The sequence below is a fragment of the Alligator sinensis genome, unplaced genomic scaffold (genome assembly GCF_000455745.1).
Source record: "Alligator sinensis unplaced genomic scaffold, ASM45574v1 scaffold280_1, whole genome shotgun sequence".
NCBI classification, from domain to species: Eukaryota; Metazoa; Chordata; order Crocodylia; family Alligatoridae; genus Alligator; species Alligator sinensis.
Genome location: NW_005841835.1, coordinates 1,414,952 through 1,431,810, shown reverse-complemented (window position 1 = coordinate 1,431,810; position 16,859 = coordinate 1,414,952). Strand labels below are relative to the sequence as shown.

Here is a 16,859-nt window from a genome sequence, read left to right as displayed (position 1 = left end):
TGCAACCTATCCAGGTCTTGCTGCAGTCTTTCCCTCCCTACTAGCGTGCCCACCTCACCCCAAATCTTGGTATCATCAGAAAATTTGAACAGGTTGCTTTTCACCCCGTCGTCCAAATCACTGGTAAAGAAATTGAACAGTGCGGGCCCAAGGACCGAGCCCTGGGGGACTCCGCTGCCGACTTCCCCCCAGGTCAAATATGACCCATCCACCACCACCCTCTGAGTACGACCCTTCAGCCAATTTGCAATCCATCTGACTCTGTAGGCATCAGTGCCACAGTTGCCCAGTTTTTTAATGAGGATGGATGGGGTGGTTGATAGTGTCAAAGGCCTTGCTGAAGTCCAGAAAGACTACATTCATGGCGACACCTGCATCCAATGCTTTTGTGACCTGATCGTAAAAGGCAATCAGGTTGGTCTGACATGACCTGCCCCTAATGAAACCGTGCTGGTTGCCCTTGAGCATCATCCCCGATGCCGGCCCATCACAGATGTGCTCCTTGATGATCTTCTCAAAGAGTTTCCCCAGGATTGAGGTAAGACTGATGAGCCTATAGTTGCCTGGGTCCTCCCTCCTCCCTTTCTTAAAGATGGGGACCACATTGGCTATCTTCCAATCATCTGGCACCTGGCCCGAGCACCACGAGTGCTCGAAAAGCCATGCCAAGGGCCCAGCAATAACCCCTGCTAGCTCCCTCAACACCCTGGGGTGGAGAGCATCTGGACCTGCTGACTTGAACACGTCCAGCCCCTCCAGAAGCACTCTAACCCGGTCCTCCTCAACCTTAAGGCTTATTACAGGGGTGTAAAGGTTTGAAGACAGAATCTGTTCTTTGATGGATTAGTTCACCTAAACTTCTTTGCAATTACATATCCTGTTGTGCTTTCTATTTTTATTTATATTTCTCAGTAAATATTATTCTGAATAAAGTACAACATGATTTTATTGGCCATGATGTGTGAGAGAAGTTTTGAAATGTTGAGCTTTTTGACTGAATGTTTGTGACAGTCACCAAGCACACTGAAAACTCGCCCCAGGATTCTTGCTTTAGCTCTCAAATATTTACTCTGCTTAGTATTTGCCTTCTGAATACTTGGTGTCTACATACTGTTTAACATTTTCTTGATGTGTTCTAAATACATTCAGAACAGTACTTCTGTTTGAAGTATAACCATTGTAATCTCAGTATTCCCCTTTATATTTGTATACCACTTTCTTCCGTTTTCAGTTTACAGAAATGGAGAAAGCCTTCTGTTTTGACAAAGGTAAAATTGTCTCTTTTGAGTATAAATAGTGCCTTTCAAGGTGTGGTTTAATAGTGCGTTGTTAAAATCTCACAGAAGAGGAAATATCCCATGTTATATTTGAAATTTCATTGCCAAAGTTCAGCTTCGCTTTAGGATGCAAATAACATGTCACTCAGGTCATTAATTATTATTATTATTCAAAACATGAAAATTACAACCTTTTATTTGAAAAACAAAAAGTTGTTTACTAGTTTCAAATGCTTTTATAATAAAAATAATGAAGGTGAGTTTTTAAGAGGTTTTACAGATTTATAAGGATGCTGCTATATGTGTTATATTCAAAACTGTAAATGGCAAAATTCTTGAAGTGTAATGCAAAATAACTGTTTCCTTCCATAATCACCATCACAGGCTTCATATTACAAACTTGTCTGTTACAAATTTGTTATAAACTTGGGTGCAAAACATTTTACAACATGTTACACACAATCACAGGCTTCATTTTACAACCTTGAGACACCTTGGCTCATGCCAAATAGCCCTTCTGAAATAATATGCCAAGTGTGGTAGGTCTTTGAGGATGTCATAAAATGTCTGCTTTTGGCACATCTAGATGCACCTTGAAGCACAACAGTATGGATGGAAAGCAGATCTCCTGGAAGCGTATCTGACTTCAAATACAAAAGGAAATTACACTTGAAAATCAACCTTTTTAAATGATAATTAAATCCAGAACAGAAGGCCCTGTCCGTAACTCCCTTTTTAGATCGGAGTTCACAAATTTTCAGGCACAGTTTGCAACTCTTGTAGTACACAAGTGAAGGGAGAGTTTGCTCTTTCAAACCGAAAAGTCTTATTCCCAGAGGAAAAGAATCCGTATGCAAGTGCCTTAATGGAGAGCTGCACCTTTCTGTTTAAAAGAGGTTTAATGTTCATAAATTGTATGTTGCTCACTTCACTGCTGTTTACTTCAGAGACCATTGTAGTAGGAATCGTCCTTGTTGATTATGTTGTGAATAATGTTAGATATTTTGGAAGTCCTTTTCTGCATGAGCAATACATATTTAAAAAAAACACAAAAACTGCATCTGGAGTTTTTCCTGGAGGGAGGTGGTAGTTCTTTATGGAGCTGTAGTCCAACTTTAGCATGTTTAACATGAAATAAAAATAACAAAATTAAAATGAGTACTGGAACAATTAGTCAAGAAAGCAGATTGCCATTGTTCTGTTTTGATTTTTATCTTGGTGCCGTTGAGGAGGGCATTCCAAAATGCTTTGCTTGGATGAAAAAGATTCTGCAGGGGTCAAATGATACTTGAATGCTTTTAGAATTGAATGCCAGGAATCAATTTACTGAGTTTAAGTTTTACTTCAGTGTACAAAAGTCACTCGTATCCCTTGGTCTTCCATTACCTTCACTGCTACTCTGCTATATGCCATTTTAAGTAAAGCAAACCTTATCTCTAAACTGAACCTCTTTGGATGCACATTTTAGATGGTAATCTTTTGCTGCCCAGCAACTAGGATGTGTTATATTTGAATTAATTTCATAGGTCTTTTGGTGGCTACTTTTAATAACATTTAGTGACTTCTGAGTTGGTATCACTGACATGACCAGCAGCAGTTTACAGCGAATATCAAATAACCTTTAAAATTCCCTCTACATATACTTTTATGTAGCTTTATTGAAGCAGTGAGTAAACACCAACAGAAAAGGGGCACTGGACTTCTTCTGGAAACTACCAAGAAGTTTAATGATAATTCGTTGAGAAAATGGCCAAAAAGGGAAAGTTCTTATAACCCAATGAATGGGGTCATTGTTTCATCTCAAGTTGGTCACCCTGGTTCAATAAGCAACAGATAACAACTGTGACCATCAGACAAACTTACTTCTAAAGCATTCATTTGTGACTGGCATCTCTCACCATAAAGAAATCCTGAGGCTTTCTCCAGTCTTAAAGTTTTTCTTCCATAAAAGCAGTTTCTCAAAAACTGCTTAGCATGCAATCTTTAGTAGGTTTAATTATTTGGTCACCATGGAGTCCCTGATACAATATGTTAAGTTAGGTTTCACACAATATTATACTTAATACTTGGAAAGACATTTGTAATGTTAATGTTGTGTTAAGTGACAAAATAGATGGCACTGCATAGTTCCTTGAGCAGCTTTGAGTTGCTGTATTGTTTCTTCTGAGCATGGGCTCTTAAGTGATGTGAACATCCAGGAAGATAAGTTTTTCTCCTTTATACACCTACTCAGTGTTACTACTATAAAATTAATGTGAAAGATAAATAAAAGTTTGAAATGGGGGTGAGTCTTCTCTAGTTTTTCACCTCTGATCATTCACCCATCAAGATAACTTGGATGTGCCAGTTCTGCTGCTCTGAGATACAGAAAGTGTTCCCTCTCTCATCTTGTTTGTGTCACTATTACACAAATTTTCTCTCTTAACCCTGAGGCTCTATGTTTGTTCTCAGACAAGCTGGATGGCTTGCGGACTGGCGCTAAGAGGAAACGTGACTGGGAAGCAATTGCCAGCAGAATGGAGGATTATCTTCAGCTTCCAGATGATTATGACACCCGTGCTTCTGAACCTGGCAAAAAGAGGGTAATAAATTCCAATAGTGGCTTCATCTTTCTAATGGACTGATTTGTCAATCTTCATGGAACACAGCCTTTACCGTTTATTAATTTTCCCTGAATATAATACTGCCAGAGACTCCTTGCATTCATTTGCTATGCCATTAGACTGTATCAGAATGTTCTTGAGAACAAGGTCTTCTAGGCATGTAGATTTGGCATGATAAAAAAGGCATTGAAAACTGCAAAGATTAATAGTGTGTGTCATAGAATTTGAGCACAAAGAGAGAGACTAAAAATTCACATTTTTTAGGAGAATTCACAATGGAGGGTGAATGTTCTGTGTTTTATGTATGCTTTATGGAGGATCAAAGGTTTTGATAAATAGTTAGGGTTGTGATGGAGGAGACTAGTACATTTGTTCTGTTAAGGTTTGTCTAATATTTTTATAATTTAGGCTTTGGAAGAAACCGCACAGAGTTTTTAAAAATTCAGAAAGGTTCAGTTTAAGGGTGAAGTAACAAATTAAATATTTCAAGCATCTTTGAAGCACTTCAAAGAGCCACCTGTACAAGAGTAAATGGACTTTGAAATGTCCTCAAAGCAGCTGAAGCACTCCAAAATAGTACCCCTTGGGGAAAAAATACTGTTTTAAAGCATTTCAGTTTCTGTTACTTGTGCACAAACACAGAAGATCCATAGGTCCTTCAGAGTCCCATAGTGCTCCAGGACAAATTGGAGTGGAAAAGCGGGAGGCTTAAGAATAGCTTGCAGGCTACACAGCTGCTGAGTCCTCCTGCACTAGAATAATATGAGACTACAGTTAGGGCGTTTCAGAAGGGATGGGAAAAATGGGATGGTCACATTATTGTTTGGTTATGTGTTAACACTGGAAAGTTGTTTGCTTTTGAGGTGGTAGTTAGTTTGGAGTTGTGCGGTATAAATTGAGGTTGGTTTGGGTATTAACATTAGACTTCCTGGTGACAGATATCTTTAATGCAGTGATTCTCAGCTGGGTTGTTGAGGCACCCTGGGGTGCCACAAGACAACTCAGGAATGCTGTACTGGAGGAGCTACTGCCACTACCACTGTGGCAGCCATGTAAAACTGCCTTAAATGCAGGTCTGTGGCATGCATGCACGCTCCTCCTGCATTAAGGTTCTTTGATCCCGCCAAAGCAGGCAGAAGAGTTTGTTTGTGCTGTAGCCATTCCCAGTTTGCCTCTTCTCCTCCCTTGTCCCACTTACCTCTGTTTCCAGGAGATGCCATGTGAGGTTGGACCCGGAAGGACTGCAACATAAGCCAGCTATCCTGTCTGCTGTTGGGTTATCAAAGAACCCTAATGCAGGAGGAGTGTGCACACATGCCACAGTCCTTCCTGGTCTGGCTGTGGAAAAGATGCACAAAGTAGTTTTAGCTTGTGGCAGCAGCAACACCTTGTTGAGACCCACTGAGGTAAGTTGAGCACTTTAGTGGTCCTCAACTGAGGGTGCCACTGCATTCAGAAGTTATTGAGGGTGTGGCCTGGCTCTGAAACAGTTGAGAATCTCTGCCTTAATACTAATGACCATGTTGCTCAGTTGCATTTCCAGTTGCATTTCCATATCAACCTTTGTTTTAGGGAAACTAATTTTTTGGAAGAGTGTTGAGATGTGAGTGAGTGAGTGAGTGAGTTGCAGGGGGAGTTTTAATATGGGAGAATTGGAGGTATGGAATCTTGGGCAGGAGAGCAAGAACGTGATGGGGAGGATAGCAGTAGTTGATGGGTAGTGAAAAGACATTAAATAATTTGGAGCTTTTGAATTAGGGAGGGGTTAGAAGATGGGTGATGGGCAAAAGGATCTGTACACAGTAAGTCAAAGGAGAAATCAGTTCAGAAGAGAGGACCACAGATTTCACCTTGTGAGTTTTCTATGGTTTGAAAGAGCGCAGTTTGGTTGCAATGGACCATCGACTCCTGGGACTTTAAGAGATCTTAATACATCAGGAGTGGCCAAACCATGGCTCATGATCTGCATGTGGCTGTCGGGCAATTTAAATGTGGATCCTAGAGAAAGAGTAGTAGTTCAATAAAAACATATTTTTTCTCTATCACTTTACTTACTTGGTTCCTTAGTCTGGAGAAGAGAAGACTGAGGTGGGGATTTAATAACAGCCTTCAACTACCTGAAGGATGGTTACAAAGGGAATGGAGCTAGACTGTTCTCAGTGATGGCAGATGACAGAATAAGAAGCAATGGCCTCAAGTTGCAGCAAGGGGAATTTAGGTTAGATATTAGGAAAAACTTTCTCACTAGGAGGGTAGTAAAGCACTGAAACATGCTACCCAGCGAGGTTGTAGAATCTCCATTGTTGGAGGAATTTAAGACCTTGTTAGACAGAGCTTTGCCTGGGATAATCTAGTTGGGGGATGGTCCTGCTCTGAGCAGAGGGTTGGACTAGATGAGCTCCTGAGGTCCCTTCCAACCCTCATTTTCTATGATTCTGTGTATTGTTATTTTCTTTATTTGACTTTATTCACTTCTTGCTCATTTATTCCAATAAGTCATTTAATGACAAACTACTTGAACCTAGGGCCCTTGGTGCATCTCAGTTATTCTTAAGTCTCAAGTTTGCATCCTGAAACTTGTCAAGAATTTGCATTGTGGCAAGAAGAGTTAGGAAGTTTGGCCACCCCTGGTGTATGTGAATGAATATTGTGGTGGGAGAGAGTACTGATGGTTAACAGGTCTCCTTGTCCTACAACCTCACTAGTTCCCTCATACCATCCCAAATAGGGTCTCTACTGTATTTTACATGGTAATAATTTTTAAGTTTATTAATCACATTTTAATTTTATAAAACAACCGTTTTATGAAAATCAGTTGGTATGGAAATAAATGGTAAAAACTGTTCCTTTTGTACTGGGCTAATAGAATTGAAATGTCTTGAGCTAGTGGCTCCATCTGGAGAACTGAATATACTGGAATTACAGGCCAATAATAAGTCATCAGGAGGTAGGAAAGCACTCCTTCCCATGCGGCCGCTGTACCTGTGATATCCTGACTTTCCTACTAGGTCCCATGGTTACAAAACCATTAGTTGCCTTTGTCTCCCCTATTCAATATTTGCATGCATGCACCCGCAGAAGTCTAAACAGGTCGGAGATGAGGGATATGAGTAACTTAATGGCTTAAAGGAAACTGCATTTATGAAGGCAGTAACAAGTATATGAATGAGGAATTTAGCACTTTGAGAATATAGACAGGCATCAAAAGTGTATAGATAAAGCAGGGGTGGGCAATTATTTTGGCTGGAGGGCCACTCAGTGAGTTTTGGTGAGCTGTTGAGAGCTGCTTGCACTCAATCTTTCAGAAGATATGATTTTAACAAATAATAGATAAAAATGAATCGTATACTAAAAACTATGTCTGCTATAACATGTTTTAATTTTATTTCAAAAAATATTTTTGTCCACGTTTTTTTGAGAGGCGATTTGCATCATAGCTCAAAATAATCTTACTCTTATAGATTGTATGGGGTGGGAGGGAGTATGTGGGGGAATGAGGTGTCCGGGGCGGGGGAGGCTGCCTGGGCACTAGGTCTTTTGGAGCCCACTGGAGGTGGTGGGAAGGAGAGGGAGGTAAGGGGTGCATACAGCAGAGCTTACTCAGACAGTTCAGTTGCAGGTGCGGTCCACCCCCTCCCACTTCCCTTCCACATGGAGCTGAGCCCCAGCTGCACTTCTGCCTGTGCACCTGCCAGCCCTGGCCAGCACACACATCTTTCCAGTGGGTTTGCAGCCACCCAGGTGCTTCTTGGATCCTCCTGCCTCCAGCGGCTCCTCCTCCTCCTGTCCCTGCTGCACTGCTTCATGCAGGAGAGAAGCTGCGGCTGGGCGGCTCCTGCCCCAGCAAGTGGGATTCCAGCTTCTGGCCACCCACTCCACCGAACTGGTGCAATTGTGAGCGGCCAGAAGGTGGTGCCCTATGAGCTAGTGCAGGAGTTGCCTCTCTGCCCCCCCCACCACCTGGAGCAGTGTAGCAGGGACAGAGGAGGAGGAGGAGCTGCTGGAGGCAGAGAGGAGCCAAGTAGTATCTGGGTGGCTGAAGCCTCACAAGGAGCAGCCCCTCTGGGAAGAGGTATGCACTGACAGGGCCAGGGCCCTCAGCAGGTGTGGGTGGGAGCCTGACGCAGGGTGCCCTGGGCAGGAGCGCCGTAGGAACTTCCATGGGCTGGATCCAGTAAGTTGGCAGGCACCTGCCCTCAGGCTGGATCCGATCGGTTGGGCTGCCAGATCCAGCCCTTGGGCTGTATTTTGCCCACTCCTGAAACGAGGTATAATTATAAGTTGGTTCAATGAAATTATTATAGCTGTACATTCCTGTAGTAATACAAGTAATTGCAAATTGAATCTGGTTTTATACAGTGATTTAGCTCATTTGCATCACTACAGGAGCATGCAAATGTTTCAATTACAATGTAAGAGCTTGTGCTGGTTCCTGACTGGCAGATCTTTCTCGCTTTCTAAAGTGTTTAACTTTGTCCATAGGTTTAGTGACTTAAATGACTTAGTAAAAAGGTTCATCCAGAAAGATATCACAGAAGTCAGAGATAGAAAAGACCAGTTGCCTCATTTAGCACAGAATTGTTCCTTGTATTTTGTCCAGTCTGGTTTTAAATGTTTTCAGTATGTAATTAAGGGAAACAAAGAGAAAAAGATTATATATGATATTGTGATGGCTGTCACTATATTTCAGACAGAAACAAAAGTTTTTTGTACTCCAGTGACAAACACTAAGGCCTCCTCTACATGTTATATCTATTGCGCAATTACCTTGTTAATTGTGCAATTAATTTAGACTGGTTACACTTGCAAATTTAATTTTCATGCCTTAAAAAGGTTCAAGCAGCTGTAAAAGTGTTGCTTGAAAATATGTAATAACTTTATAGCTGATTTTTGTCCAGTTTTAATTTGCACAGGCAGGCAGTTTGCAGTTGGGAAAATGCAAGCAGTTGGGAGCCTGCTTCTTGCTGATACAGGGGGAGCCCAGAATCAGGCTCCCCCTGCACCATCAATAAGGTGCAATTGGATCTAATGCTCAGTCCAACAACAATCGTGCCTCCTGCCATGCACGTAGTGTGGCAGTGGGCCGATTTTGTGGATCATGCATTAGATCCAATTGTGCCTTGACCTGCATATGTAGAGGGGATCAAGAAATAATAAATATGTTGTAACTCTTTCTTGCAAAAGCATTATTGTCCATTGTGGCTTTCTTCCAGGATCCCCTAATCCTGCCATACAGAATAATGCCTTTCGATAGTGTTTTGTCTTCCTCTTGCTTTTTCTTTGAGGACTAGCATCCAGTCATATTCTTCTTTCCCGTTTTAAATAAAGGAATAAAAGGACACGATGCTCTGAATAACAGAATTTTAGGTGTTAAAGTGGTAAAAGCATAATCATCTATTCCAGGGGTTCTCAAACTGTGGGTCGCAGCACCCCAGCAACTTAAAAGGAGGTTGCAAATTCTCTTCCCTACTTAAAAGGGGTGGCATGATGGGCGGGGACACTGCTGCCATTGAGCACTCCGTGCTGCCGCTGCCAACTCCACGCCACTTCTCCACACCCAAGTCCAGCCGGCTGGCCGCTAGGGCCCCCCTTGCTCCCCACTCGTCAACCGGCCAGACTTGGGCAGCCCTACCCCCTGCACTGCCACTTCTAGGGAGGGAAGAGAAGCTTGCAACCCCCTTGTCACTGTATCAAAAAGTTTAAGAACCCCTGATCTAGTCCATTGGTAGCCAGCATTTTTAGCAGATGTGCCACAAATTTGTCCTGCACCCTCCTAAAGTGCCATTCCACTCCGCTTCCCTGCCTGATATGCTGCTCTAGTTTCTGCCTCCTGTGATATGCTCTCTGCCAGATCTGCAGCTCTGTTTTTTGTCTGTCCCCTCCCCAATCTGCCATGTGCCACACACAGTGGCTGCCTGTGCCCCTTGTGTCATTTGTCACAGTTTGGCTACTCCTGTCCTAATCCATGTTCTCTACTCCGTGGTATGTTCAGGGCCTTCGCTTTTAAATGACTCAGTTTATGTAACTTCTATCTTTTCCCTTGAGAAAATGGTTAAGTCTTAAATCTGAGGATTAAAATAGTAGAGGTGCACTGATATATTGGTGCCATATCATATCAGCACCCATAAAAGGAAAATTAACATTATCAGCTATGGGCTTTTTTTGGCCAGTGTAGCTGATAAGTGTAGTATACCTTCTGGATGGGGCCTCCGGAAGCCACATGCATGCGCACAACCACACACGTGCCCACAGCTAGGAATGCAGCCAGGCAGTGTGGAGAGCAGTGCCTTGCAGGTAAATCTGTGGAGGGGAAGAGGCATGGGAGTGTAGATCGAGGCCCCCGTGGTGAGGGAGGGAGTGGGGCAGAGGCTGAGGGTGCTGCCCAGCCAGGTTGGTGAATGGAACCTGGGGTCAGGGCAGGGAACAGGATGGAGCTGTGGGTGGCTTGTCCAGGGGGCTCAGTGGAAGTGGGGAGGCAGCTCCCCACTGCTGCACAACCTGGGGGAGGTATGGTGCATGCGTGCGTGCATGCGGGTGGATGCAGGCTGCCCACTGTGGTCTCTCAGGGCTTTCCACTCTGATGCCTTTGCCCTGGGGTCTCTGTATCAGCCATGCGTCCCCTACCCAGCAGCAGTGGGGGCAGCGAGTTGTGCCCTTCGCTGTCAGGCTGGGGACCCATGGCCGATGCAGGACCCCCAGGGCAAAGGCAGCGGGCAGCAGGGCAGAGCCCACAGCGAGCAACCTGCATCTGCCTTTGCCCCGCTCAGCTCCACTCCGGTTAAAAGTATCTGTGCGCTTAAAAAGGATTGCTGCAGTGCTTGACCCAAAGCTTATTTGACAAGCTTTAGTTCAAGTACCCTCGCTGCCATTTTTAAGTGCCTGGACGCTGATTCCCTGGACAAGCCATCTGCGCCAGCCCCAGGTCCCATTTACCACCTGCCCTGGCCCCAGGTCCCATTTACTGCCCTGGCTGGGCAACACCCCAAACACCAGCCCCTGCCCCACTCCTTCCCTGCCTCACTCTGGCTCCCCCTACCCCCCCATGCCCCTTCCCTCCCTCATGCCCATGCCCCTCCACAGTCTTAACTACAGGGTGCTGCTCTTCACACTGCCTGCCTGCACTCCTGTAAATCGGTTATTAGATCAGTGTCGGCTGATATGGCTGGTTAATAATAGGCTATCAGTATCAACCAAGATACTTTTTCAGTGTACTCTTATAAAACAGTTGCTTGGAGGTTAGAATTTTCCTTGTACTCTAGTCTGATTGGGGGAGCTCTAGTAGTTATCACAGTGTTGTTTCTTCAGGGGTTGCCCTGCTGACAATATGTTTCTTATAGGTGCGTTGGGCAGACCTAGAAGAAAAGAAGGATGCAGATAGGAAGAGGGCCATTGGATTTGTGGTTGGACAAACAGATTGGGAGAAGATTACAGATGAAAGTGGTCATCTTGCTGAAAGAGCCCTCAACCGCACCAAATATATTTGAGGCAGTTATTAACTGGATTTTTTGTACCTTTAAGGTAAGTGTTCAGTTTTTTTACAGAATTGTTGATTTTTGAAAGGTGAAAGTAAGGCTAAAGGACACATGTTGCTAGGGTCTCTCCAGATATTTTTGTTTCAAGCCTTGTATAATTCATAGATTTGTCAATTGTGTACAATTGCTTGATGTATAATCTTCTATGTGGATCTAAAGATTGAGGGAAAGAAGGCACCAGTCTTCAAGAACTCCAAGTATTGTCAGTAATAAATCTAAGGGTACATTATGAAGAAAACCAGACAATTTCTGTCAACTGTGTGCCTAGTTCTTCTAAGTCTGAGTTTTAAATATTGTATTTGAACTCAGACCATTTTATTTACTACACTGCTAGGTGTAACAGACTTTTCTTTTCTTTACAGGCCATTTGCTTTGAGGAGAACTAAACAAGGAGTGACCTGGGCATCCTGTGTGGATTTTGTCACTCCCACCTTCACAATTGTTTTAGTTTCTTTCATTACTTTAGTTTCTGCAAGTTTCTTGAAATGTTGGCAATGATTACTGGTGACCCCAAAAAACAAATTCCCGCTGTACTTAAGCGAGAGAGACAGTTTTCTTTTTAATATTTTTTGGAGGGGGGGAGGGGTGGGTCAGTAGTTTTAGCTGCTATGCATGGGGTAGGGTGGAAGGATTAGACAATGTTTCCTCCACTGTACTGTCACAGAATGTCTTTCACCTTTGCTTTGTGGCCGTTCTCGTTTTATACTGTATGTACCTTGTAGCTTATTGTAGTAGGAAGCAGATTAATAAACTTTCACTATAAACCCAATGAGCTTTGTGAACCAAACAGCGTGGGCCTTTTTCTTGGCGTTTGTTTTACATTTTGGATATGGTCTGTCTTTGTGTGTTGGCAAACGTTAAAATTCGTCATCATTTGGAAGTAACATCATTCTTGTATTCCAGAGTATGCCATGGCTTTGGCCTCCAGGAGGTTTATCATCTGCCCTCCTTTTGGGAATCACCTCTTTTTCAGGCCTTTGGTCCTTATCAGTTTCTAATAATTGTATATCTTTTCTTTCAGCTTGGAAGGAATCTGCTTTTTAAAGTTCTTTCTGACTTTTACATTTCTCTTGCTGCTTTTGCATTTTAATTTTATTCTGGAATACTGAAATACTGCAAGTAGTAATATAAGGTGTGAAAAATATTCTTAGCCTAAAATACTGGCATAAAACCAAGAAATGGGAAGCCATCTGAACGGGAGTACAGAAATTCCCTTTTGGTTACATTGTGTTGTGGAGTTAACATGGCTTCTCATCAGTTCCCTTGCAAAATCAACTTTTCTTGATCTAAAAGATGGATAAGTTGTCCATAATGGGAAGAATGCTGTAGGAGTTGTTGTTTGTGTCACCACACACACCAGCATCACAGATGTACCAATGAACAAATTGAATATATCACTTTTTTCCTTTTGGCTCTTCTAACAAGAGCTTCTGTTAGGAGTTGTAGGAAAAGAGGCAGAAGATTGTCTGAAGAATTTTGTTTGAGTTAATGGTGAATGATTGAAAAATTTCTGTACATCTGTAGTTAAAGTAAAATCCTGAAGGGTTCTTCTGCATTCCTTTTGTTGTTTTCTGGTGATGATTATATTACAAATTGCTTCTAAGTTCATTAGGCAATCAGTACTCATAAGGCCTTTGGTACCTTACAGAAGATCCATATTTTGTATAGTTATAATATATTTCCATTTATGGAAAATTTCTCAGTTTTATTAATTATACATGATTGAAATGTCTTTTCAGTGTGCGTAACAGAAATGATGTTGTGTCCTCAATTTTTAAATACAAGAAAATAAAACTTCTTGAATGCAGTCCTTTTACACCAGAATGTAACAAATGTATCCATGTATACATTCCATTATACAACAGCGTTTACATTCTTTTTTCAAATATTGCAGAGTATTCTCTTTGAACTGTCCTAATGTTGGTATTGCCAATAAGAAAGCTATCGTTACCAAGGAAGCAGAAGACCCTTAGGGATATCAGTGAAACCTTCCTTCAAAAGTTTGTATCTCATTTTGTTGCAAAAGTAGTTAGCAGGACTTTCAGTCCACCAAGTGATGTTTTCTTTTTGCCTATAAAGAAACTGCAGTACCAATGTGTTGTCTTCTGTCCTTCATAATACATTTGAGTCAAGTTCTTTCAAACTTTTCCATCCCACGTTAAGTAATAATGCTTCTGGAACATGAAAGAGTTTGAGGTGAAGGGAGTATGGCAAGGGATATCTTGCTGACTTCTCTGTTTTCATGCATTTGAGAGCAGAATTGGAGAGAGAGCACCCATGGAGACTACATTGGTTTTGCTTCTGTGGTCAGCATATGTAGAAGAAGTGACACAGAATGTTTGGTCAGCTGCACTTGTTTTCTGTCTGGTGTGATGGGGAGAGGAGGGGGGCAGGATGGAGGATGAAAATTTACAAGAAGAGCATAGATTAGTACCAATTGATGGCAGGTGTTTGGTTATGAAGGTATACTGTTGCAAAGTGTTTGCCAGCATGGTCAGACTATGCTGAAGTTTTTCTTGCAGCCCCAGTGATGCTTGTTTTTAGTAGTACCTACAGTGCATCAGGTTCATTTTATCATCTTTGCCATCTGTGTTCCATTTAATTTGAGCATCTGGAAGATCAGCCTGAAAGATTGATGCAAAGCAAATCAGGCAGAAAATACTCTTAAACCTACATCATACCAGAACTACAGGTTTCAACAGGATCTGTATACTCCAGTCCTTCAGAGAACGAAATAACTGCGCACTTGGAACAGTTCATCACCACTGCTGGCAGAATCAGAACTAGCATCAGAACTTCCCTGCTTGTAAGTCCATATCTAGAGGATTGTGGTTAGTGTGTAACTACTATTCTGCCACCAGTGCTGCTAGCTGTAGAATACAGAACAGTTCCTTTCCCTTTCCTGTCCTATTCAATATCTGTATATGGTTGCTGAGGCTACATTCTTCCCTGACACTAGATCTTCATAGCCTTGGATGTAAAAAAAAAAAAAAAAAAAAAAAGCCTTCTACCACTATGGCTAGCTATGGGAATGCAGCCCATTTTCTCAGATTGATGACTTTGGACATACTTTCTTAAATCCCGATTGGACTATTGGAATGCAAAAGGAAAAGTTTGAAAATATCCAGCTTGAAAAAACCAGCAACCAGTGCAGAATATAGTAACTTGCATCTTCAGCAAAACTGGCTGCTGAAGAACCCTTTGTTTTTCCTATGTGTCATTGGCTCCTGAAGATCACTCGACCTTCTAGCACAGGGGTGGCCAACCTGCAGCTCCAGAACCACATGCGGCTCTTCAGAAGTTCATATGTGTCTCCTTAAATCTTTGCACAAGCACACGGTGACCAGCTGCCAAACTGAAACTGGTCACTGTGTGCTTGTGCAATGATTCAAGGAGATGTATATTAACTTCTGAAGAGCTGCGGGTTGGCTCCCCCTGTCTAGCACTTTAATTTCTTTTAAATCTATTCTTCAAGAACAATAGAACCATCTTCTTTGGTGGCAAGGATCATGCAGTTTCCCACAAAGCAGGATATAGCTCTATTTATGAAAAGCTAAAAAATTGTTTTACTTGACGTTTCTTTCCTACATGTGGTTCTGGGTGGTAAAGAAATGTTTTGTCATTTAAGCCATTTTAGATTATTTTATTCAAGAAAACCTCATTAACTTTTAATAAATTACCAGTAACCAGTTACTACTTTACTAGCTGTAGAGTACTTCACTAACCCACCCCAAACCAGCCAGCTGCTCATCCACATATTATAATTAGAGGACAATTCTTGGAGAATGTTGAGTGTTTTCCCTTCCTGCCTAGCCACCTTTCCCAAAAAATAAACATAGACAATAAATAGTATTCACCAACAGATAAAATCTGCTAGTGCTGCCTTTGGACATTTATTAAATCATGTCTTCAATGATCAGGACCCAAACCAAACTTCTGGTCTACCAAGCTGTTGTGATCCCTACCTCACTGTATGGGCATGAAACTTGGACAGTGTATTGGAAATGCCTGAAAGCTTTGGAACATCACCATTAGTGAAGTCTTTGCAAAATCTGTCATATCAGTTTGAAGGACAGAAGAATAAATCCCAGCATTCTGGCTTAAGCAACCACCACCAGAATTGAATCTATATTTATACAGCACCAGCTGTGTTGGACAGGACATGTCATAAGGAAACCTGATAACCAGCTTCTGAAACAGGTCATGTACTCCCAACTCACTGATGATCACTGCTCTAGAGGTGTGCAAAAAAAAAGAAATTCAAAGAAGTCTTGAAGGCCAATCTGAAGAAATGTAATATTAACATCACCTGGAAGACTCTAGCATTGAATTGTCCCCAACAGCACTGTGATGTACAAGGCATCAGTCATTTCAAGTAAACTTACTTCACTGTGGAGGCAGATAGGTGAGAGATACCAAGGGAAAAAACTGTCATTCAGCATTACCAGGATCTACTGCTTCCTGAAAATATTTGCCACATCTGCAGTCAAACATGCAATGCAGATCTCATATCAGCTGCCTCTATCATCTACAGACTCACCAATGGCTTCATTTCCTGGAAGGCTGCCTCAAAGAACTTGCATCAAAGGACTGCCAATGAGATGTGGTACAAGAACTTAAGTCTCAGAGAATCCCATACCAGCTTTACTGTTTGGGTTGTTTACTTGTTCTTTTTAGTGCTAAGAAGAGTTCATCTGCATTGATTTAAGCCTCACCTCAGTGCTCGGGAAGATCTTGGAGATAATCATCAAGGAGCACATCTGTGGGGGGCCTGCAGGGAAGATCATGCTTAGGGGCAATCAACATGGGTTCATCAAAGGCAGGTCCTGCCTGACCAACCTGATTACCTTTTATGACCAAATAACTAAATCCTTGGATGATGGTGTCGCTGTGGACGTAGTCTTTCTAGACTTTAAGAAGGCCTTTGACACTGTCTCTCACCCCATCCTCATCAATAAATTAAGCAACTGTGGCATTGGTGCCTACACAGTTGGATGGGTAAAACATTGGCTGATGGGGCGCACCCAGAGAGTAGTGGTAGACGGGTTGTACTCAGCCTGGCGAGATGTGAGCAGTGGGGTACCCCAGGGCTCGGTCCTCGGGCCCACACTGTTTAACATCTTCATCAGCGACTTGGACGAGGGGGTGGAAAGCACGCTGTCCAAATTTGCTGATGACACTAAGATGGGTGAGGTGGACACACTTGAGAGAGAGGCTGCAAATAAATTTAGACTACAAAAGTGGGCAGATGAGAATAGGATGGGGTTCAACATAGATAAATGCAGGGTGCTGCACCTTGGGAGAAGGAATCCACAGCATACATACAGGCTGGGGAGTTCCTTTCTTGAAGGCACAGAGGCGGAAAGGGATCTTTGAGTCATTACCAACTCCAAGATGAACATGAGCCACGAATGCCAGACCGTAGCCAGCAAGGTCAGCCATAGCTT

At 42.5% G+C, this 16,859-nt stretch overlaps 1 protein-coding gene across 4 annotated transcripts in view; it reads left to right on the top strand.

Moving 5' to 3' along the window:
• The window catches only part of YLPM1 (YLP motif containing 1), a 94,728-nt gene that overhangs the window by 50,696 nt on the left and 27,173 nt on the right, over positions 1 to 16,859 (top strand). Inside the window, exons 20-22 of one of the 4 annotated variants that reach the window (XM_025200884.1) lie at positions 3,729 to 3,859; positions 11,218 to 11,398; positions 11,775 to 12,415. The exons of 1 other annotated variant lie outside the window; for it this stretch is intronic. In XM_025200884.1, coding sequence (XP_025056669.1) covers positions 3,729 to 3,859; positions 11,218 to 11,364 — 278 coding nt within the window. In that variant the 3' untranslated portion in view covers positions 11,365 to 11,398; positions 11,775 to 12,415. Of the gene's footprint in view, positions 1 to 3,728; positions 3,860 to 11,217; positions 11,399 to 11,774; positions 12,416 to 16,859 lie in introns of those variants that run through there. 2 more of the 4 variants (XM_025200888.1, XM_025200898.1) reach the window with 2 other exon arrangements.